Below are 24524 nucleotides of genomic sequence, written 5' to 3'. Positions count from 1 at the left end.
ATCAAACATTCCAATGTGTCAAACAAGGACAGAAGAGATAGAAAAGTCTAAAATTTCCGACCCCGGCAACTAGGCGCATTTGGATTGTTCTAATGGCCAGTGGCGTATCGTTTTATGGAACGAATTTAATTAGTAAAGTAAAAGTAAAGTAATTAGTAAATTTTTTACTCCATATTAATATACTATATTAACACTTTTTCGTCAGATGACTTTTGTTAGAAGGTCTAATATAATAATATAATTAATATCCCACATATACTTATGTTGAAACGTTAGTAGTTTTCGAAAATCGCTCCAACGTCGATTTTCAATTTTAACTTTCAGCACAGTTTGAAGAATATAAATATTTTCAGTTACTTCTATATAAACTTTCAGTTACTTGAATATTTACAGGGTGACTCAAGATGCCGAAACAGTTCTATATTAGGTTTCAATGGTTGGTGACTTTTCTTTCATTTTTTTTTTAGAATATGGAGGCAGTGGTAAAGCACATTTGAGATATTTTTGTAAACATAGGTGGCCGGAACATATTTTCAAAATAAAGTTATAGATTTGCCATTAAAATTCCATTCCAGAAATACCTAGGGTTGCCACCTGTCCTTCTTTGAAAATACCCCTGCCTCCCGCGTACAAAATGGGATACGATTTCCTTAAGCTCCGATTCATTAATAACCGATTGTATCAACGAAGTTGAGTTGCCCAAGGGGCGTCCGCTGGCTAGGTAGCGGTGGAGAGGGTTCCCAGGGGGTTCCAAAGTCCGTAAAAAAATAGAAATCCGGAACGATTTCCTTAAGCACGAAACTCTCACGAGAAGAACATTATGTTCCATAAAGTATCCTAGATATGGTCCGCTGGCTGGGCGGTGGTGGAATCCACGTCCGCTGATGGATCCAAAGAGGCTAAAAACGTAAATTTGAAACCACATCCTCTAAGCTTGAAATTTTGATGGAAGCTTACATTTTTATTGACATTTGCGAAAATAATCGTCCGCTGCCTGTATGTGGGTGGAAAAGTCGTCCGCTGGTGGGTAAAGGAAGATAAAGGGTACCGAACATAAACGCGTTATGATGCACAAGCGGACGATATTTCCACCGACATACAGGCAGCGGATGATTGTTTTCGTAAATCTCAATAAAAATATTACCTTTCATCAAAATTTCAAACTTAAGGAAATGATTCTCGACAATCTATTCACAAAAAACATACATGGAAAACACGAGAGGTTGAATCATAATTTAATCAGTCGACTAAAATTTACTGTACGACTGTAAAATATTATATTATTGAGTAACTATGTAGATAAAAATATTAAACAAAAAATTCCAAAAAGTTTAATCATCATCTTCCTCATCACTGTCATTATCAGATACATCACTGTCTTCATCCTCTTGTGATAATTCATCTTCATCCGCCTCATCAGTGCCTAGAAAAATAAGTATTAAATATTAGAATGGCATGAAAAGCAGAAATTAATAATAATTTGAATAAGTACCTTCAGCATTTGTATCTTCTTGTGTGATCATTTCCACTGATGACGGTAGCTGATCGCCCTCGAACCATTTGCACACAAATTTTCCGTCTTCAAATTGCCAACCATACTCGAGTGGATCCAAATTTGGAGGCTCCTTTTTGAAGGCGTTTTTCCAAATATTGGAGATCAAGATGGTTCTACGAAGGTGTTGAGTTAGTTCCGATTGTGATGGCGGCAAAAGGGAACCATCAAAATTTTTATTGGGCAATTGCAATCTATTTTCCTCTTCACTGAATTTATAAATTTTCATGAACATTGCCACCCGACCGTCGTTCACTTTATCAATTGATTTGAATCCATACATAGCGCATACAAATTTTTCTATTGTAGCGAAAATTTCATCAGCGTTGTCAGTGTTCATATCATAAAAAGCTTTCAAAAACTCTGGACTTCTTTTCAAAATTGAAAATGGTCTTACTTTCCCTTTCTTGAAAAACGCGGGATTGTAGTCGCAGCCTGAAAAGGCGTGAAAAGATGGTAAAGCGCGACACACGTTCTTCCCCAGAGCTGAATATAATTGGTTAACATTTAAAAACCTCTCTCTATTTCCAGTGCCTAGTTTTATCCAAACTCTAACTTTATTCTTGAAATTGTGCATGTTACCAAGCACAATTATTGGGATATCCGAATCTGATGTTCTGACTACTACATTTTTGTCATCATCAAGCTGGCAAATATGGAAAACAATCTTAGTGTCTGCTTCTTCATGACCTGGACAGGCCAAACTCTGCAGAGTAGTTTTGCAAACTTTGTCATGGACAACGCTGTATTTGTGACATTCATCAGCACTGATGTACACTTCTTTGCTATTGATAAAAGATGCCATTTCGTCGTACCCCCAATGATTTGAGAAAAAGTTTATCAATTCTTCCTTGAAGTTTATGTTTCTCATTTCCCTGGTGAACTCCAAAGGACGTACTTGGTCTGGACCACGTATTTTGAATTGTTGCCCTCTGCTTGTTCCTCGACATTGGTGCGCTGAATCCTTGATGGACGGACTTGGATAGGAGTCAAATAGGACTATGATAGTCGACGCAGTATTGGAAGTAACCATCTGCAGGAACTTCTTCGAGACATTTCCAAAGGTACGTGGCACATCTTTCATAGCATTTAACAAAAAAAAGCCATCAAATATCATGACGTCACAATATGGTGGAGAATCACTTTGTATTTGTTTTTCTAATTCTTTCAGAAGGGTCGACTTGTCTGTTTTGCATAATGTACCGTCCACGTGGGAGAAACATAATGACATAGGTGTTAGCGGATGCGATAAAATTTTGTCAATATCCAGTTTCTTCTCAAGAGATATTCGCAGTAACTGCCCAAATAAGTCCCTCTCCATTCGTACTTCCACTAATTTGCCGGATATAGAACATTTTTTCTTCGGCACCACAGAACTGAAGTTAAGTATTTTGTTTTGTTTTATGGGCCGTTCAAATCTTGTCCTGTCTTCTGAGCATTCCTGTATAAACCTTTCTCGCTGCTCACTTCCAAGCTTTTCGACGTTGATTAGAAATTTGGCAACATCATTTTCAACTGCTCTACCCGTTGAAATATTATATAATAAGTCCTTATTTAAGTCGGTTGCGAAGGGGTTAACATTGTCTTTGATATTTTCAATTATTTCGTACAATGATTTCAAATTTTTCCTCATCAAACTTGCTCGCAAATCTTCAGTTATATCTTGATTTTTTTTCAAACCTGTTCGTTCATATGTGTAGGTGTTAACTGTACTATTTATAGTATGGCACAAGGCCCAACGTTGACGGGCTGAATATGAATTTGTTATATATGAGACTCCTGTCAATTTATTTCCTGCATCAGCATTAGACGTCTGCTCCATGGTGAGATCAGGTGGGATCCTTGAAAAAGATTTATTTGTTCTTCTAACACCAATTGACCCCTCCTCAAAGCTGGTTAGTAAACCCGGATGTGACTCCTCCACTTTCATTAATTTCTCATGATAATAGACCAGATAACGTGAATAATTCTGCTGGTTAAATGTGAAGAACATATTTGTAATACGTGGTAGTACCCACTTAAATGTACAGAAATCAGCCGTCCGTACACTCTGATCCAGAATCAAGTAATAATTTGCTAGTTTAACGTATAGCATGTAATACTGAGGGGTGAGTCCATATCGGCCTTCTAGTGTTTCTTCTGAGTACTTATCATATTTGGAAAATAGACTTATCAACTTTTCTTCCGTAATAGTTGGCCTGCTAGAAACTGTTGATCTAAAATTTAATAAAGCGTTCTTCTCTTCATCCGAAATTTCTATGTTTTGATCTTCTAGAAATCTTTCCATGTGCAATATTTGTATTGCGAGGGCCAAACGAGGATGCAGTCTTCTACATCTATTGTAATTTTTTGATGTCAAAAAACTACTGACGGATCCGCTTGCGATTGCATTTGAATTGACAAGAATGTTCGTCACTCCGCAGTCGTCGATAAACTTTCCCACCGCTTTCAGGTATGCCAGGTAAACATGAAATGTTCCTAGGTGGATGAATATTTTGTCAAATCTCGGTCTTTCAACATACTGAAGCTGGAAAGCGATTTTGGCAATAGCCAAATCGTAGGTGACTTCCATGTACTGTTGATTGCATTCAATGCGGGTTTGTTCACTTATATCAAGAGTTTTTAAAACGACAACAGGTTTTGTTGGAGACTCGTTAATTGTGGTTGTGTATGAAACCTTCTGCTGACTGCTTTTGTCATCGTACAACATACTGTAATATCCAATCCACATTGGCGTTTTGGGCAATTTCAGAAGATGAGACAGAATCCAGGTAAAACTAATATGTTTGAATGGTGTTAAGTCATGTTCATCATTGCTTATACGCAATGTACTGGCAACAGGCTCTAGTGATACTTCTAGCCGAGGCTTCTTTGCATACGATTCCAATTCAAAAGTTATCATATCAAAAGTGCGACGTCTCCTTTTCCTGTCGCCGTCATTTGTAAGTTGTTGATTTTCTTCCGCAGTAGCTGTAGTAACAATATTGGCACTTGAAGGAATATCTTGATATATGATTCCCACAGTATCATGAAGAGTGTCCTTACCGGTCAGCGTTTGAACAAACCGATCGAAGTTGTCGAATGCTAAACATGTACGTAAAGCAGGATTTCTCAAGATTCCTTCCGGACAAATTGTGCTTTTCTTAACGGCACAGTAAGTCGCTTCTGTGATTATTCCTGCTAACACATTGTCGCTGACGCAATGACCGTATCTGTTCACGATGTTCACAGCTTTCTGACTATTCGTAATACTCTTCAACGTTTGGGCCAACGTGATATGTTTAGAAGGTTTAATTCTTCCGTTAGAAGCGGCAAAAATAACGTCTTGTGCTAATGATTCACTGACTCGCCTTTTAGAAGCTATTTTTCGCCGAGTATTCATTGGCTCGAAAATTTTATCGAAAAAATCAATTAACCTTTCAGGTGTCTCACATTCACCAGCGATTATGTCTTCGGGACGGATGTCTGCAGGAAGCTTGTGCACTTTAACCGTACGTAAGATTGACTTGATTACTAGAGCCGCTTCATTTAAAATGTTGTCTTCTTGTAGTCTGTCAAAATCACTGTTCAAAAGGATTGATCCCAAAGGTTGAACCACTTCTTTTTCGTTGAAAACTTCAATCTCAATTTCATGACGAAATATTTCCAATAGCTTTGTCTTTAGGCGCCACGACTTTATCCTGATGGGAATTTCTTGATTATTTGCTTTTACATTTTCTTCATATAATATAACTAGGTATGAAAGTAAACAGCATTCCTTTTTGCAAACTATATGGTCCTTTACGTACTCCTGTACAGTCTTGAATGCTAACTTGTGCAGATCTCTGTTGTGATGCCATTCAGTTTTATTCTGCGTAGATCTTCTAGCAGAATCCGACTTCGTGCGGTATGCTAAATGACAGGCATTGTGGTATAAAAAATACCCTTCCGAAGCCGTAACTTTCTGAAGCCTATCAATTGTTAAAATGTCATTTTGTTCTCTTGCAATATCTAGAAGTTCATCAATAGTTTTCTTTGAGGTTCGCGTATGAAGAGATTGTTCATTGCCTCTATATTTTTTTCTTTTTTGGTTGCAAAAGAAGCAGGCACCGGAAGCAATTGATTCGTCTCTTTCTGGCTCGGCGATTACTCCCATAACTCCCTGATCGCTTAAACTGCAATAGTAATGGAAATTAGGTACAATAAAAATTTGAAAATAAACTCTAATTTTTTCTTACCATGATGATTCATCCAGCTCTACTTTTGAAGGTGACTGCTGCGTAGCTGCAGAATCCCCTAAATCTTCTTGTAATTCTAATAACCTGAAACATGTAAGTACGCTTAATTAAAAAAACAACAAAATATGTTACTTACCCTGATGAATCTTCAGCTTCTATATTTGAAGTAGAAGGAACTTCATAAACACTGAAATATTAAGAATTGGTTAAAATAATATAACTAAATAATTATTCAATGTAAATATGCGATGGTAGGTGCGGCGCGGCGTATACTTACATTGGTGAATCCTCTTCTTCAAGATTTGAACTAAACTGCGGACCTGCATCAACACTGAAATATCAAGATTTTGTTAAAATATACATACAATGATGAAATAATATCTACTACTCTACTTATAATTCATTTCACTTACTTGGCGTTTTTATCCAGCCCCTTTCTATATTTTGGAGGTAGAGCAGAAAAAACAGAGTAACAATGAGAATGATACCGTTGAAAGTCAACCACTTCCTTCGGTAAATTAACATCGTTCCATTTCAAAATATGCATTTGCCGAACGATCAAAATTTCCTGACATTTTTTCAATGATGTTTCCGTGAAGGATTTTAATTTATCCTTTTTCTTTAAACAAAATACACAAAACTTTTCGATTTCAGACATATCTAACCGGTAAATAATTCTGACGAGCCCGAAAACGTAAAAAAACCGTCTTTTTATTCGGAAGATGCCCGCAATCACTGACGGCGACGTGACGTCTGAGTTATTATTATTGGCAACGCCACCTGTAATAATAAATAAACATCAGATATGTTTCTTCAGATATTACGTAATGTCAAAAATGTATGAAATATTTTTGGAGATTTACTTGTGCAGGATTAATAAAATGATTAAATTTTATTATTTTTATTAATTTAACCATTTTTATTATTTTATTAATTTAACCATTAAAATGGTTAAATTCTAGTTTTTTAGGACTAGAGATTCGTGGGGATACAGTTTTGATTCTTCTTCTTTACAAAGGGAAATAGGAATAATTTTATTATATTTTTATTTATAGTTTTTATAAATGGATTAAATTAATTTCATCTGAATCACTCCAATCACTTAAATAAATATATACGATGCTACATAGTTACCCAATAATATAATATTTTACAGTTATTAAAATTTTAGTCGACTGATTCAATTATGATTCAACCTCTCGTGTTTTCCATGTATGTTTTTTGTGAATAGATTGTCGAGAATCATTTCCTTAAGTTTGAAATTTTGATGAAAGGTAATATTTTTATTGAGATTTACGAAAACAATCATCCGCTGCCTGTATGTCGGTGGAAATATCGTCCGCTTGTGCATCATAACGCGTTTATGTTCGGTACCCTTTATCTTCCTTTACCCCACCAGCGGACGACTTTTCCACCCACATACAGGCAGCGGACGATTATTTTCGCAAATGTCAATAAAAATGTAAGCTTCCATCAAAATTTCAAGCTTAAGGAAATGGTTTTCAAATTTACGTTTTTTAGCCTCTTTGGATCCATCAGCGGACGTGGATTCCACCACCGCCCAGCCAGCGGACCATATCTAGGATACTTTATGGAACATAATGTTCTTCTCGTGAGAGTTTCGTGCTTAAGGAAATCGTTCCGGATTTCTATTTTTTTACGGACTTTGGAACCTCCTGGGAACCCTCTCCACCGCTACCTAGCCAGCGGACGCCCCTTGGGCAACTCAACTTCGTTGATACAATCGGTTATTAATGAATCGGAGCTTAAGGAAATCGTATCCCATTTTGTACGCGGGAGGCAGGGGTAAAAGGACAGTCCTTGTTTGGAATAACTTGCCTTTTGACTTAAAAATTCATTTTTTACGTATTTTCTCTGAGAAAATTACCTACAGCAAACAGAAATATTCTTTTCGTGCAAATTTAATTAGAGATGTTATAAAACTTATAAATAATTTTTTCTTGTTTAGAATAGGCAACATTATTTAGAACTTCCCCTTTAATCTCAAATGATAGTTTAGGTTTTAGTTTTACCTTTTGATCTTAAAAAGAACTTTTTCAAAATTAGTAATTAGTAACTATTTAGTTAGTTCGCAATCGATAGCTAACCCCCCCCCACTCATCCTGTTGTTTCATAGTACAATGTCCTTTTTCTACTTTGCACAACGGTGGCTACTTTACAAATACCCTCTCTTAAAGCCCTCCCAAAATTCTAAATTCAAATAATTTTTAAAACTGTTTACTGTAAACTACATAAAATTAAACAATTACTTCCTGTGAAGTACTGTGTAATAGTTGTTTAATCTTATATTTTTTATAATAACTTCCTATACCTAAAATCAATATTTAATGAGAAAATTGTGTTTTTTTTGAAAATATAAGACAAGATTTGACTTTCGTCCGCGACGGACCGTCCGTCGTGTTTTTTCAAGATAGCCGCCGGACGAACTCCGTCGGACGGAGCATACGCGCCCATGTGAAATTGTTCATATAAACTCATGGTACTTGCTCGAAGTTGCGGCCGCTCCGCTCCATCTGAAAGCTCTGTAATCTGTAAAGCAATAAAATGTAAAAAAGGTCGGGTAAAATAAAATATAAAAAAGTATTTTAAGAAAAAAAATGTCACTTTCTGGCTTATAATAAAGTTTCAAATGCAACGTTTATATTCAAATTTGTTATGATCTACAACAGTTAGTAATTGAGACGAATTATAATTCAACTACCGGCTACTACGTTTCTGTTTTAATAGATCAAAATTCAACAAATATACCTAATTAGAAATTATTGTGAGAGGCTCCCTTGTGGGAGGCCTATGTACAATTACGGCGGAAAAAACAATACCTACCTGTGAAAAGACAAATTCGGGTTATTTGAGCATATTTTTCCACACACTTGACACTGTCGTACCATAATGAAAATTCGCAGATTCAAAAGTACGTTAAACAAAAATAAAAATAACTGAAAAACACTGAAAAGTTCACTTCGGACTTGATTCCGACTTCAAACACATCGTAAGCTAAACGTAGTACGCTATAACGGACCCACGGCCGTCGCGAGGGGTGGTGGGACGGACGGCTCATTTTATTCTGGAAGACTAGCAGCGACGTTGCCAATAGTTCTAGACGTTTCAGCACATTAATAAACTGTCCTTTAATTCGCATATAAAATATCCTCTGGTTAATAACATATTATTACGCATGCTTCTTTAAAAATAAAATATTAATTTAATTAAGAAATTAAGATTTATTGATATCCGGTGAAGGTTTTAAAGTCACCTTTTCTGCAAATCAAACTAAGTAGATAGGCGCAAATTTGATATGTGGCAATGTCGCCTTCTCTATCTCAATTGGTTTTTACAGTACGTCGTCAACCTCCGATTGTTTGATCGGGTTAAAATGCAAAATGTTATATCTGTTCTTACTAAATCTATGATCTCTCTACATATATTTAATATTTTACTTTATTTTTATTAATTATATTTTTGTGGAAGTGCAATATTTGGGCAGCATTCTTTAATTACTCAAGGGATCAATTACTATTTTACTTCATATCATGTAGCGATATTTTGTAATATAGAGTGTAATAGACACTATCCTTTTTTATATATAATAAGCGTGTACAGGGTGTTTGTTTTCTCGAAAAACATTTGGCAACACGACCAAAGCACTGTGTGTTAAAAATTATACCGTTGGGTTATTTGAACTACTGAGTCAAAATCTGCCTTCCATTTCGTGTGTACTATACTATCGGAAAGAAAACGGCGTCAGAGTTGGCTTGGAAATGACCATCGCTGTCATTTTGTATGTAAAATCACTCCGTTTTTTTTTCGATTATAAGGTATATGATTCTAGCTGATCTCAATTTAGTCGCTTATGAAGTCGCTATTATTTATGTATGAATGGAGCATAAATAATGATCTGACTGAATTTAGATCAGATAAACATTATTTTTCAATGGAAGGCAATTGGAAGTTGTATATACAGGGTGATAAAGTTTTTTGAATCAGGGTTTTAAGGTAGAAACAAAATTTAACAGTCATGTTAAATGTTTTGCTATAAAAAAACTGACAACATTGTGTATATACAACACTCAACACCTGTGATTGTGTTAAGTGTTATAGAGGGCTAAATTTACGTAGTGTAATATTGACTTTGATCTAAGGAAATGTGTGTCAGAATATTAGATTTAAATAAAAAAGAAGTTTCTAATGTAAAAATAAAGAATGGTTACACAAACGTGTTAAAATGAGTTGTAAGATAACGTATTAAATAATGCCAGAGAGTTTTATTTATTGGTATGTGATGTTTAACTTTTAGAGGTATAAGTTTTAGTTAGTAATTTATATTTTTCCTAGCACAGGTTATTATATATGTAACTATATATAAAGAAATATGGAATTTAGCTACTAAAGGTATTTTTGAGGTAATATTTATTTGATAGTGTACGAATAATACAAACTTTTATACTTATGGAGTTTTTAAAGAGGTAAAATATACCAATAATATCGGTGAATATTATAACAGGCTTCAAGTCAAAAAGCATTATTTTATTGTTATAAAGTTTTTTTCTACAGGGTTTGACAAAAAGTTGGAAACAAATTAGAAAACTTTTATTGATTTTTTCCTTTGAATAAGAAGACTAAGGAAGGAGCATAATGCTATCCATGTATTCATGCATGGTGGGCGGAAAAGCCACCATAAAAGCTCTCTAGGGTGGTGATCCTTGACAGTTCTGTTTGACGATTCATTTGACACATTTGAATTTGATTTGAAATTTTGTGGATTTGTCAGTCTTTACGGAGCTTATTTTATGTTATTTATTATTTATTCTACTACTGACAGTTGTTTAAAGGTAGTAAATCTAGATGAAAATTGTGGCAGAACTTAAATTAACAGTGACACTATCGCGATTTATCGAAAAAGACTCTAAAATAGTTGGTTGTGTAGCGTGCGGTAGATCTCGGCAAAAATTGAATGAAATAATGGAACAACTTTTCGTAGCGTATCGGATGTTTGTGTTAATAAATACTTATTATAACTTATCTATTTTTATTAGAATTATATATTTTTATAACAATTTTAATAACTACCAACATTTATTCACAACGTAAAATAAAACAACAAATTATTGAGTCTACCCCACGTCTACCCTACATCATAGTTTTACATTTTTTAAATAAAATTAGAACGACACTGATAAACCGGAATTTAAGTCGGCCATATTTGAGGCCCATCGCGGTGTACCTAAGATTTTTGATATGCTCCTTCCTTAGTCTTCTTATTCAAAGATTTTTTCTGAAAATAAATTTATACCGGGTGCGTCTCGAAAGTGGCTCACCCCTATAACTTTTATATTTTTTCAGATAAAAAACGAAATTTGGTATGTTAGTATACGACATAAATTAGGATTGATTGACGTATTCAATTGTTTTCGGTCACTTCCTGTTTCACCGGAAATTATAACTTTTGATTTATAAATTGCACCCTCGGTATTTTTTACTTTATTCGATAGAAAATGACACTCTGAATAGAATGGCATATCATATGTCAACTTTTGACATTTTCGCTTAAAAACAAATCGAAGAGAGAACTTCAATCTAGAGTGCCATGGCTGTGTTAAAAACACTAATTTTTAATCAAGGAACTTTGGAAAAATAGATTTGATTGTCTAATATTTTTCGTGTCTTGTTCTGGCCTTTTAAAACATGCCCACATCGTATTTTTCATCATATCTCAATTTTTTCAAAGGGAACGAGGATGGCTCATTAGGATATTTGGAAAAAGGATTTTTTTACGAATAATTTGGTATCACACATTGGTATTTCGAGTCAAATTGTCGTTATGAACCGCATTTTAAAATTTCATATAAGCCATATGCGAAAATGCCAAAAGTTGACATATGAAATGTCATTATATTCAGAGTGTCATTTTCTATCGAATAAAGTAGAAATATACCGAGGGTGTTATTTGAACATCGAAAGTTGTAGTCATTTCCGGTGAAACAGGAAGTGATCAAAAACAATTGAATACGTCAACAATCCTATTATATGTTATATACTAACATACCAAATCTCATTTTTCTTTCTGAGAAAATAAAAATTTTTTTCGGGTGAGCCACGTTTTGAGTGGATATTCAAGGATTTGAGAGTATATTCAACAACAAAAATAAAGTCATTTTGACATATTATGTCATACTGATTCTTTTTTGTAAATGGGAATTCTGAATAAATTCCGCATCATTTTTTTTTCAATAATTCGATAATAAAAAATACGATTTTGTTGAGAAATTTTTGGCACACGCTGTAGATGTAATGAAATGATTGGGACAAAGTATATTTATAACTTATCAATATAATTTTTTTTAAGAAAACGTACTTTATTTTATACTGGCCATTTTAGGAATACGAGTTATACTTATTGTTGGAATTTTTTTCTAAGTAAAAAAATATAATCTATTTCATTAGGGTGGGAATTTAAGTGACATTTTTATTTATACACCCTGTAGAAGGCGGGTTGAAACAGAAAATTTAAATGAAATTAACATAAAATTTGTATTATTTATTTTTAATTAGAGTTCTAATAAGTATGATTATATCATGATTTTATCATATTTATTAGAACTAGAATAGAAGAATAATTATTTTTTATGTTTATAATATTTACTTTTTACAGGGTGTTTCAAAAACATGTGCTATCTCTCGTGGAGAGATTCCTTTCGTAAAAGTAAGACTTATTTTTCATATTAATACACATAGCTCCGATTCTGCTTTGCTTCATAGCTACAGGCTACAGGGTGTTCAAGTCTTCATCTTTTTTCGATTTATTATTATTTTCTTCCAAGTGCTTTTCGCGATTCGAATGAAATTTTGAGGGTAAAAGTTACTATAAGTGCGACATATTTTAATGCTATAAAAAGTGTCGTCATATTCACCAGGGACGAACCATTGGTTATCACTGGAATATTTTGCTAAAAAAGTATGTGCGCCACTGACTTTTCTTTCTTTTGTTAGCAAAATTGTGTAGACCGTTAAATGCTGATCAAAACTTATGTCTTGATATTTTGTCGATTTCGCTCTCCTTTATGAGATAAACGCAATTTAATTAATTTGCCTTAATCCAATTTTAGGAAAGCAATCTTTCAAAATTTTAATGCCATTAACTTGCCAAAATGTTAAATATTGATTCCTTCATTCATCGATTCCTCATCAAAAAATATAAAAAAAAGTTCCTATAAACATGGGTGCGGAAATGCATAGTTTTAAAATTACAGGATAATAAAACTTTTAAAAAGTAGGCCTTTTGTAATCATCTTAAATACCATTATTTTTGAGAGGAATTTGCTGTAGGCAGCACTGTACATCAGTGTTATAAATTTTAATAAAATTCAGTAATAAATTACAGTAAATAAATAATTTATTAATTTTAATTTAATTATTTGTGATCGATAAAATTGTGTTTATCTCATCAAGGAAATCGAAATGGATATAATATCAAGAGACAACTTTTAATCAGCATTTAACGGTCCACACAATTTTGCTAATAAGAGGAAAAAAGTCAGTGGCGCACGTTTTTTTAGAAAAATATTCCAGTTATAACCCATATGCACGCCCTTTTTTTAGCATTAAAATAGGAGCACTTATAGTAATTTTTACCCTCCAAATTTCATTAGTATCGGCTAAAAGCACTTGGAAGATAATTATAATAAATTGAAAAAAATTAAGACTCGTAATAAAAAATAAATCTTATTTTTACGCGAGGAAATTCCCTACGAGACATAGTACATTTTTATGAAACACCCTGTATACAGTATGTTACTGATTTGTTGATAGATCTGATTACTAGAAAATCATTTAATATAGAAATTACCTTGAATATTATTTTTATTTACATTCTTACTCTATATTTATTTTAGTCTATGTATAATTTATTTCTTCGAGTCTTCATCCTATAGAAACTATAATAATTTTTTTATTATACTTAGTAAAAATAAATTTAATATCCTAGAAAACTAACTAGAAGCCTCGGAATTGTTTTTTTACATAAAAGCGACTTTATTTTATATCCTATTATCGATAGTTTTTATTTACATGTGCCAGTTGTTTAGGAATCTTATGTATAATTAACCTAAATCCTCGGAAGACCAAACTTTTTTTATGTATATATTTTCGAATTGATGATTTTTTTTTATTTTTGGGGGTATATAGCAGAGAAATTATTTTTTTAAAGTTAACGATACTTGTGTTGTTTTTATAGAGTACTTTTAAACGTGTAAATATTTATAAAAGAAAATAAAGAATAGTTTTAGATTGAAATCATGCAGTTGTTTTATTTCAAAGTTTTTAATTTAATTGAAATAGATTTTAAATTTTAGGTATAATCTGTTCAGCGAAAAATATATGGTTTCAACTTCGACTGATGCCATCTACAAAGTGTAAAGAAACAGTATATTTTTTAATATAGTGTTGCGGACCCGTGTGGACTCAGCCTAACCGGACTAATATATAGATAGAGAACGGCGGCTAGATTCAAATAGAAGATCGTGCTGGGACCGTGAGAACCTGCAGCTTTGATGACTTTATGGTCCGGTACAACATCAGTGAGAAGGCTCGCTATGGTGTGACCAAAGAAAAACAACGGGACCTCTTTTCCTTGCCTCCTGATTATTGGCTCGCTCACTGTGGCACGAGATTTGCGAATGTCCAAAGGAATAGCTGCGACGTCCAATCAAAAGTGTGGGCGTGTCGGAGAACTACGCCGACAGGATCCAGAGGTTGGAAGCGTCTTGAGGCTAACCGACAATGCGCATGGTTAAGCAAGACACATCTTCTACCTAGTCACCAAGGAATAGTCACCGAGTAAGCCGACTTATCTCAATCTATGGAAGACCTTGATTGGACTAAGAGAAGCCCTGCTAAACAACATTACACGATTAGCCATTCCGAAGCTGGCGTGTGGACTAGCTGGTTTGAGTTGGCGTACAATCCGGAACATGATTGAAGTCTTGTATAGATTTACGGGAATCGAGATTCTTGTTTGCTGCTACAACCCAAAGCTGAGATCGGGCGAGAAAACTGTAGACTGCTATTTCTACCAGACTTCTCAATGTACCGGGGGTCAGCTTTGCACATACCTTCATTCACCATGTACATCGCGGGACGAGCATGTATCTAAAAAGGGAGCAGTGTTGCGGACCCGTGTGGACTCAACCTAACCGTACTAATATGCCCCGCCCCATTCGAGAACGGCGGCTAGACGCATATAGAAAATAGTAGTAAAATCTAGACTGTTTCTCTAATACATAAACTGACGCCTGGGGCCTGAGGAGGACAGAAACAAATAGACCGGTCGACCCGTACAATTGCCGCGCTAAATTCAAAATAAATTCCTTTTAAATAAATAGTTGTAAATAAGTCATAAATAGTTCTTTAAGTAGTTTTATCGTTATTGTTTTGTTACTTAGTGTAAAATAAATTGTGTTTAAATAAATTAGACTTTCTATCCACACGGAACCGCCGAAAAACGTAACAATAGTTATAGCTCGATCCCTACTTGGTGTTACAAAATTGTCGCCAAAGAAAAGTTAACCGCCCTGTATCTCAAAAGTTAAGATTTTTAGGACATAATGAAGTTTTTTTTCCTAGAATCCAAGAATTTACCCGCTTAAATATCAGCTTGTCATTAAGGAACAACCTGGATAGGTATTTCTAAAAAGTAATTGTTGGTTTCTATCACTATGACATTTTGTAAATATACAATTTCAAAAATGAAAAGAACCGTGAATTTGAGTGAGGTCAATTCGAAAAACGTAGACGATCTCAATATGAGACAGATAGAAGAACTTATCAAGAAATGCTTCACGAAACAGGAATGGTACAACATGACGTACTTTTGTATAATCCATCTTAGAGTAATGTTCGTTGAATATATAAAGTCTGCCGAATATCGTGAGTAAAAGCAAATAATATTTTCCTGTGGTTTTTAGTAGATATTTAGTTGTATTTTTCTTCTCTCTTTTAAATTGAACACCCTGTATTTTGTAACTGTTATTAAAAATTTAACACAAAATTTTAGATTCGAGGTACACTTTAGAGACCTTTCTAAAGGAAAGTATCAGACCAGACCCCCTATTCAGATCCTTGGATGAATTCTGGTTAAACAGTCCGTACGACCTGGACTCATCAGGATCAGAAATTGAACAGGATATCCCAATAAATCCGGACATTCCTCGAAAACCCACTCTGGAAGAAATCTGGGATGAAAGTGATAGGGAAAACGAACCCCCTGGATCTGTCCTGGATAGGGAGAATTCCAGGAACTGTTTTGACGCTTCCAAGAGAGCTGCGTATAGGAAAGAGATGAGGAGAAGATGGAGGAAACCTTTTAATAAACGAAAGAAGTCTAAATCGAAAGAAAATGAGGTGCCTACTAAGGTTCCTGTAGGATTTAAAAGTACGATTTTTTATTATACGGATATTTTTTTAAGGTTCCTATTTTTTATTATATGTGTACAGGGTTGGTCAATTTGGACGCTTTTAAAGGGAAACCCTTTTCTATAGGAGATAAACAAAAACTAATATCGGTGTCTGGAGCTCAATTTTTATCAAAAACATGATTGTGAAAACTGCACATCAATATCTGTTACCGTTTCGGAGTTACGGGGTGTTTCAAAAATGTGCATTTTTAACAAATCGCTGTAACTTTTTTGCTATGGAAAATTTTGTATTTTTATCAAAACATTTCCAAAGCACCTTTTTACGTAGACTTTAATGGTTTAAGTATAAAATGGGGTGCCCCATATAAAAAATCAAATTTTCTGTTGATAATTCTTAAATTATTAATTTAAAAAAAATATTCTTAAATCACTAAATTCTACGTAAAAAGGTGTTTTATTGGGAATGTTGTCATAAACAAAAAAAAATCATAGCAAAAAGTTACAGCCATTTTTTAAAAATGTACATATTTTTTTGATAAAAATTGAGCTCCAGACGCCAATATTAGTTTTCGTCTATCTCATATAGAAACGGATGTTTCCTTTTAAAAGCGTACAATTTGGCCCACCCTGTACATATTTTTTGAAATCTTATTTTATTTTAATTTGTACTCGGATGTTAAATGCTAAAAAAATAAAATACATAAAATTCTCGCAAGGTAGTTTTATATTAATTATAATTAATAGCCACCTTGCGCGATATTTTTTTATTATTAAAAATCCTCTCATAATTGCATTGGTACATAGAAACATATTATCTTCTGCGAATTTTAGAAAAATATCCATATATTAAAATTAAACTGACCTTGAATATTATAACGTTGTAAAACAAATATGTACGTAAGGCTAGCCCATGGTTAATGTCGATGTATATGGACATTAGAACCATTAAGTGAAAAGCTACATTATAACCACATGTACCATTTGTTTGGTCGATGTACTTTTTGAGCATTTATCGCTTAGAGTGACAAAAAAGATGCGCCAAATGAAAGCTTTAATCTGTGCTTTAATTCTTTAGTATGAAACAGACATTATGTAATTGACGCTCTGAGTTCTACAAATGAACACGGCTTTTTAATACTTTCGATTTAATTTTTGTCAAGTCTCAATATTAAAAAGACCTAATATATCGAATATTATTATTATCATCATCATTCCAGCTTATTCAACCATTTCCAATTATGGTGTAGTTTCTTACATATTTATACAGAGTGTCCTAGAAATAAGTGCAAGTATTTTAACAGGTAGTATAGTTCAACCCCAGAAACAGGCCTATCAGTTTTTTTCGCGAAAAAAAATGTTGAAAATTCGAAATGTTTTGAAACATTTTTTGGATTTTTTTTAGTTTTTAGTTAAAAAACATAATTTCTTGATAATATGGCAACATAAGTATTAGATTAAATTTACAAGAAAGAAAATCCAGAAAAGATCCAGTGGTTCTCAAAATTTTAGCAAAAAATAATTTTTTTTGGAAATTTTCAAAGTAAATTAACTCCGTTATTTTGGACTTATTTGGGAAACATTTTTTGGATTTTTTTAGTTTTTAGTTAAAAAACATATTTTCTTGATAATATGGCAACACAAGTATTAGATTAAATTTACAAGAAAGAAAATCCAGAAAAGATCCAGTGGTTCTCAAAATTTTTGCAAAAAAAAATATTTTTTTGGAAATTTTCATAAAGTAAATTAACTCCGTTATTTTGGACTTATTTGGAAAACGATAAAGAGAAAATATGTTTCTTTTATCGAGATCTCTACCACCCCTTGAAATACTTGCACTTATTTCTGGGACACCCTGTATAATATTCCTGTAAATGGTCCCATTGTTGTCTATTGTTGGCTATGCAGGTTAGGGTTGCCAACTTTCAAAATAAAAAATAGAGGACGAGAGAGTGAAAAGAGGCATAGGCGAAACATTTTTTGAAATTTCGCCCAAAAAACTTGTTAAAATGAAACAAACCATTTTCAACAAAACTTTTTTTTCAAAACAAAAGGTAACAGGAAGTAAACATAAAATAGTTAAATATAAACTTCCACAAATATTTCTCGTACATAAATATTTCTTTTATTTTCTTTTCTGTTCAAACGAGTGGGAGTAGCCAAAGATACAGAATAACAATTTTTTAAATTATTGTGGCGATAGAGGAATATTTTTTAGATTTTGAGTTTGGTATGTAAAAAAGAGGACTTTTTCAATACGTGAGAGAAAAGAGGAGATTGAGTTCAAAAAGAGGACTGTTCTGTTATTCCTATCTAGGAAATGCAATCCCGCACCAAAATCTCAATCCCGCAAACCCGCGGGATTAAAGCAATGAATCCCGCGGATCCGCAAAATTGCGGGATTGTAAACAATAAATGCTCTTCTTTTCTCTCTCCGATTTTGGGATGCGGTTTGGACCAGGTTTTAGACGCATCTATTGTTATTAAGATTCTATGTGGTTTTCGAAAATATATTTAGCGAATTCTCGTATACAGGGTGTTTTATAATAGTGTACAAATTTGGCCAAGAACCTTTTTTACGGAAAATTTACAATTTTTGAAAAATCGAAATTTTAACTATGTATGACTAATCTGTATTGAAATTAGAAAAAAACAATTTGGTGTTTTTTTAAATTTTTTGTTTTAAAGAAAATACGATTTTTTTCGAAAAATATGCATTTATAGTCATACATTTGATCCTAAAAGGCATTGTACATTTTGCATAGGCCCACAATATATTAATATAGCGTGTATCTTAAACTATCTGTACAGAAATTTGGACCGATATGTATACAGGGTGTTCAAAAAATATATTTAATATTAAATAAACTTAAATTTTATTATAATTTATCTACTTATTTTATAAATAAAAATATTATTCTGATGTTGAACTTTTTTTTAACTTGTGTTAGTTATCTGCTTTCAGATACACTCTATATCAATAATTTTTTGGCATATGCAGAATGTACAAAGCTTTTTGTACCATTTAGGACCATCGTATAAAAAACGTCGTATTTTCCTTAAAACAAAAAAAAAATAAAAAAACGATCAAATTATTTTTGCTAATTTCAATACAGATTAGTCGTACTTAAAAACATAAAATTTCGATTTTTTAAAAAATGTAAATTTGCGGTAAAAAAGATTTATGACCAAATTTTCACTCTTATAAAACACCCTGTATACGAGAATTCGCTAAATATATTTTCATATTTTCGAAAACCACATAGTCTCTTAATCACAATAGATGCATCTAAAACCTGGTCCAAACCGCATCCCAAAATCTTTTTAGTTCAAGAGATATTCAACTTTAAATTTACTCGAAAATTTTGCTTGTCCCAATAATTATTTCCGGCAGTTTTGGTTGACGTAATTGTCCACAAGTACTAGTTAAACGCTTTTCTTCACTTAGGCACGCCAGAAAGAAATCTAACAATTAACCTGTTTGTTTCAATTATTTTTAATGGCCAAGCCGTAAGGGGAATCCCCTGGTGTCGATCCCGCAGATCCCGCACGGTAAATCCCGCAACTTTGATCCCGCGGAATAACAGAGGGATCCCGCATTTGCGGGATCCAGCATTTGCGGGATTGTATTCCCTATTCCTATCATATTCCCTATTCCGACAGTTTCCTTAGGATGTCGGTTTTAAGTATCAAGGTTTCGCATGCATAGGATATGACTAGTAGTACACATTCATCCATGTGTTCTTCTTTAGATAAAGTGGCATTCTATATTTGAATATGATTGTGTTTCTTCCATATGTACTGCATGCTAACTTAATTCTTAATATACCTTGAAATACACGATAAATTGAAGCTATACCAAACTAAAATAAATCAAATAATATCTAACAAAAAAAAATTGACAATTGCAAAAAGAAAAATCAATGAGACAATTAAAAAAAAAATATTTGTAAAAACATATTATATACAGTTATTGCATTATTCCCTTTGAGTTTATTTTGTTTTTCTATGCTTTTTCTAATAGTTGGTATTATATTTTTAGTGAAGGTCAAACTGCGACCAAAGAAAGCAAAGTCCAAATCTAGTTCTCACAAGCCAGGAAGACAAGTCATCAAGCCAAACAATGGTTGATTTTTTATTTAATATTTATTTACCTAGAATAAATTAAGAAATTGGTCAAAAGCAATAAAATCCTTTAAACACACAGCGATTTTTATTTTGTAAATATTAAACATTTAACAGAATTTTGTGTTTTGACTTATATATCGCATTTGTTTGATGACTCCCTAACTTCATCTATAATATCTCATAAAATTCTGAAAAGCTATACTTTTTCATTTCTTCCATTTGATATAAAATCACCCAGTCACAAATTCACAATTACAAAAAAAAATCGAATGGCTCTAAAGCTGGAGAATCAGATGGACTTTATTAATAAGAGAGTAAGGAAGAAAACAACCAAAATAGGACACTCCTAACAAGGCCTTAGTTTTATTTTGGGTTTTCTTTAAAAATAATTATTTTTATAAAATCACTTACTCTGTTGCACTTACCTTATTTTGCAGAGAAACATGTTTTCAAAGTACTTAACTATGAAGGTTTCTATAACGTTCATAATTTAATAATTTATAATATTTATTGTAATTATATTCTCCGCTGGACGTTTTCAATGAAAGAATACTTGAACTGTGTACAACCAACGATAATTTACATCAATATTAATAACCAAAAAATTGTATATCATTAATAACCTAATGATAGATTATTATAATACAATTACCAGTAACAAAAAAATACATATACTAGTAAATCATACGAGTAAGCTTTTTTTGTGTAATTTTAAAGATGATTTTAGTAGGCATATTAATTAATTTAAAATTATTTTCTAAATTCTTGATAAAGAATATTTGGAAAATAGTATAACTAAAATAATGGAATGATCCCGTCAGTTCCTTAGACGGTGTTCCGTCTTAATTCATTTCAAGTAGTAGTTTTTTCAGTCTACATTCTACACGCAATGTTTTAATTGATAAGTTTTGACTGAACAGGTAAGACTGACTGGTAAAACGATATCTGTAGACGGTATGCTTAAGGAATAAGCACAATTCACATTAAGGATGCATCTAAGCTGGAAGGGAGGACACTTATTACACATATTTAGGAATAATACTGGACTTGAAGCTTTCCTGGAAAAGGAACACTCTATCATATCGTACAAGTGTAGCAAGGAACAACACAGCGTAAGTTGCGCTAGAATAATACCACCTAGATAAGAAACACGATTTTGAAGAAAATATAAGGATTCGCATCCCGACAAGAGAAGAATGGGAAAGTACCTGGTATTGAATACTCAAGAGACAGCAGTCTCTACAGATGCTTTTGTGACTTCAGGAAGCACGCAGGTATAGGCATCATCTCAGAGAAACTAGAGTGGCCAGTTGTATACGGGGGAAAATCGCTGATAGACCAATAGGGGATATTGTGATATACTCTGACAGCTTGACTGCATTTGACAACAATAATGCAAGACCTCAGAGTGAGAGATCAAACATGATCCCAAACCCGAGCAACCTAACCTAACCTAAGGAGGCAGTGTTCTATTGACTGATACAGTGTCGTGTTAACAAAAAGACCCTATCTGACACGTTGAACAAGTTAAGTTCAACGGCAGAACAGTAGTCATACATGCCTCAGACAGGCTTCAGATGTAGATTGTATGAAATAAGGCAAGTTAATCACCGCGACCTTATAGATCTGTTGTGTCCCCCTTTCTTGAATTATAACTTATCACACAGTCTCAGGGCTTTTACAAAAGCCAGTATCTGAGATGGTTTTACAGAGGTTAGTTCTCCATCTCCGATATCAGTCGTACCAAAGTTTATGGCACGATGGTTGTCGTCTCGGAGCACTCAGATAAGGTATTCTGCTGTTTTACCGTTTTCCCCACAGAATCTGCATTTTTCATTGTTTCTTAGCTTCAATCTACTGAGATGTTCGTTAAGGAGATAGTGTCCCGTTAAAAACCCCGTGACAATCCGAAGATTGTCCTTACTAAATCAAGGAAAATCTTTGATTTTTTTCGGTCGTAAGTTCTGAGAAATTTCTTCGAGTGTCTTAGGCCTTTGGAGGATTCCCATTCCAGGTTACGGATGGAGTATTCCAGGTTCTTGAGTTCCGCTTTAAGTTGGTTTCCACATGGAAAGCAGAGCGGTCTAGTCCAGTAAGGGGAGAGTTGGTTCCTTTTTTAGCCAGATCGTTTGCTTTTTCATTACCCTCTATCCCTTGGTGGGCTGGTTACAGCTAGAGTAGGAGGACTTTATTTTCTTTGCTTAATTTGTTGAGCTTCTCTAGGCATTCTTTGACCAACTTACAGTTACTGAGTTGATCGCTTTTAAGGCAGGCTGCCACAGCGAGCGAAACTAAACTAAGCTAAGCGTAGATAAGATTTGTAAAAATCAGCTCATACTTTTAAATGTGTCAGGGGCCACTTGAGCGAAACTAAACGAATATAAAATATATGAACAAATATTCAAATCGTAGTTTAGTTTCGCTCGTTTTAGTTCGTGACAGGTTCCAGCGAATTTTTCGCAGCGATTAGTTCTATGATAGCAGAGATACAATACGAAAACTTAGCTGACTACTGAGCGAAAATCGTCCCCAGTGAAGTTCCCATTTAATTACCGTTTGTTTTCATATTCTTAGCTTAGTTTAGTTACGCTCTCAGTGGCCGCTCGCCTTTATTTTATGAGCCTATAAAGGCGGGCGGCCACTGCGAGCGAAACTAAACTAAGCCAAGCGAAGATAAGATTTGTAAAAATCAGCTCCCATCCTTTTAAATGCGTCAGCGGCCACTTGAGCGAAACTAAACGAAAATATATGAACAAAGATTCAAATAGTAGTTTAGTTTCGCCCGGTTCCAGCGAAATTTTCGCAGCGTAATTCTATGATAGCAGAGACACAATACGAAAACGCAGCTCACTTGGCTGACTACTAAGCAAAAATCGTTCCCAGTGGCCGATGAAACTTATTTTCGATTAGTTACCGTTTCTCTTTATATTCTTATCTTAGTTTAGTTTCGCTCACAGTGGTCGCCTGCCTTTAAATGCTGCTTGATTATCGGATAAGACGGCTGGAGTAACAGTAAACAAACAAACACTTATTTTAAGAGCCTATTAGGCTGTTCTGTTCGGGTCGCTTTCAGGGGTCGGATAAAGCGGGTGTGTGGCCGAAGGAAATATATATTATATTTCAGAAATCTGCCTAATAGCCCGATCCTGTCGTGTTAAGCCACACCCAAAATTCCAAACACACGTGCTTTGATTAAGGCTTGATTAAGGTTTGCAGAGCTTCAGGATTCGGCATAAAATAGCGATCAATTTGTTACAAAACCATATAAATTATATATCACTGTAATCACAAAACTTCAATCTATTTCCGTATTGTAACGGAATTTTAAATTATGTCTCTATTTTCGAGAAAATTTACTCCAAACATAAGAAATATTTTGTTGATGTTTGGCCATTAAAATCTTAAAAATAAAGAAGTTGTCTAAAAATGCGCTACAATGCGGATATAGTATAATCCTTTATCTTTAATTTCCTTCTTGATTTGTGTAAAAATACCTAGCCAGTTTTACATAAAACGTTAAATGCCGAAAGCTTATTTTGCTACTTTTTCGGACTAATGATATGGGCTCTTAAATGTTTCTTATTTAAAAAAAAATTATTGATATAAACTATATTTACATTTTTATAGTTCTGTTTTCAAGCGTTTTTTACTTTATTCATAAACTAAACGGAAATTTTACTTATTAATTTAATTCAATATAGTACCGCAACTTCAAAAACATTTACTTTATGATGCTCATGTTTTCCTAACCAATTAAATCAGTACCGGTTTCTGTACAAAATCTCGAAGGCTAATCGTATATTTTCGCGATATTTATTGTTGATTAGCGTGATGAGCGCGAACACGCTAACCAGCTAAACCGGCTTCTTTATTTTTTCCAATTACAAACAAAATGACAATAAATAATAATTGGTCACGTAGCTAGTTTATTTTTCTATATTTACCAAGAATTATTGCCAGTACACGTTTATTATAAAATAACTATTATTTTTTATTATCATTTCGGACTTTGCGGTTTGTCATGTTAATTTTAAAAGATTTTTTTATAATAATAATGTAGTGGTATAGTTGTAGAAAATAGATGATTAAATTTAAAATGAATAGCACTAACATCATAATTAGAATTATTTTTAACTTACATTCGTTTGTTGATGCTTCTGTAAAGTACAGTGTCCTCGCACTGTACTTTACAATGATAGA

The 24524-nt window shown here is 33.5% G+C and overlaps 2 protein-coding genes across 2 annotated transcripts; one reads left to right on the top strand and one right to left on the bottom strand.

Moving 5' to 3' along the window:
* Positions 1-1038: 1038 nt before the first annotated feature.
* LOC115878187 lies at positions 1039-6427 on the bottom strand. The gene is made up of 6 exons (XM_030894598.1): positions 6183-6427; positions 6047-6100; positions 5906-5956; positions 5770-5853; positions 1493-5706; positions 1039-1423 (listed from the first exon to the last, which is right to left on the bottom strand). The coding sequence occupies exons 1-6, from the start codon at positions 6425-6427 to the stop codon at positions 1332-1334; spliced, it is 4740 nt and encodes a 1579-aa protein (XP_030750458.1). The 3' UTR covers positions 1039-1331.
* An 8937-nt stretch (positions 6428-15364) lies between these two features.
* LOC115878207 lies at positions 15365-20393 on the top strand. The gene is made up of 3 exons (XM_030894625.1): positions 15365-15711; positions 15839-16216; positions 20239-20393. Exons 1-3 carry the CDS (start codon positions 15501-15503, stop codon positions 20325-20327), a joined length of 678 nt encoding a protein of 225 aa, XP_030750485.1. The 5' UTR covers positions 15365-15500; the 3' UTR covers positions 20328-20393.
* Positions 20394-24524: the final 4131 nt, after the last annotated feature.

Source organism: Sitophilus oryzae, unplaced genomic scaffold (genome assembly GCF_002938485.1).
Source record: "Sitophilus oryzae breed Bouriz unplaced genomic scaffold, Soryzae_2.0 scaffold_1502_pilon_pilon, whole genome shotgun sequence".
NCBI lineage: Eukaryota > Metazoa > Arthropoda > Insecta > Coleoptera > Curculionidae > Sitophilus > Sitophilus oryzae.
This window is presented reverse-complemented; position numbering and strand designations above follow the sequence as displayed.

What these genes read in the sequence shown, in the direction of transcription:
- LOC115878187 (XM_030894598.1), bottom strand. Translation starts at nt 6,427, where the DNA reads ATGTCTGAAATCGAAAAGTTTTGTGTATTTTGTTTAAAGAAAAAGGAT. An exon ending in GAAGAAGAGGATTCACCAAT is followed by an intron (nt 5,957 to 6,046) that starts GTAAGTATACGC and finishes TTAATATTTCAG; the next exon opens with TGTTTATGAAGTTCCTTCTA. An exon ending in AGAAGATACAAATGCTGAAG is followed by an intron (nt 1,424 to 1,492) that starts GTACTTATTCAA and finishes TTATTTTTCTAG; the next exon opens with GCACTGATGAGGCGGATGAA.
- LOC115878207 (XM_030894625.1), top strand. Translation starts at nt 15,501, where the DNA reads ATGACATTTTGTAAATATACAATTTCAAAAATGAAAAGAACCGTGAAT. An exon ending in TATAAAGTCTGCCGAATATC is followed by an intron (nt 15,712 to 15,838) that starts GTGAGTAAAAGC and finishes ACAAAATTTTAG; the next exon opens with ATTCGAGGTACACTTTAGAG. An exon ending in GGTTCCTGTAGGATTTAAAA is followed by an intron (nt 16,217 to 20,238) that starts GTACGATTTTTT and finishes TTATATTTTTAG; the next exon opens with TGAAGGTCAAACTGCGACCA.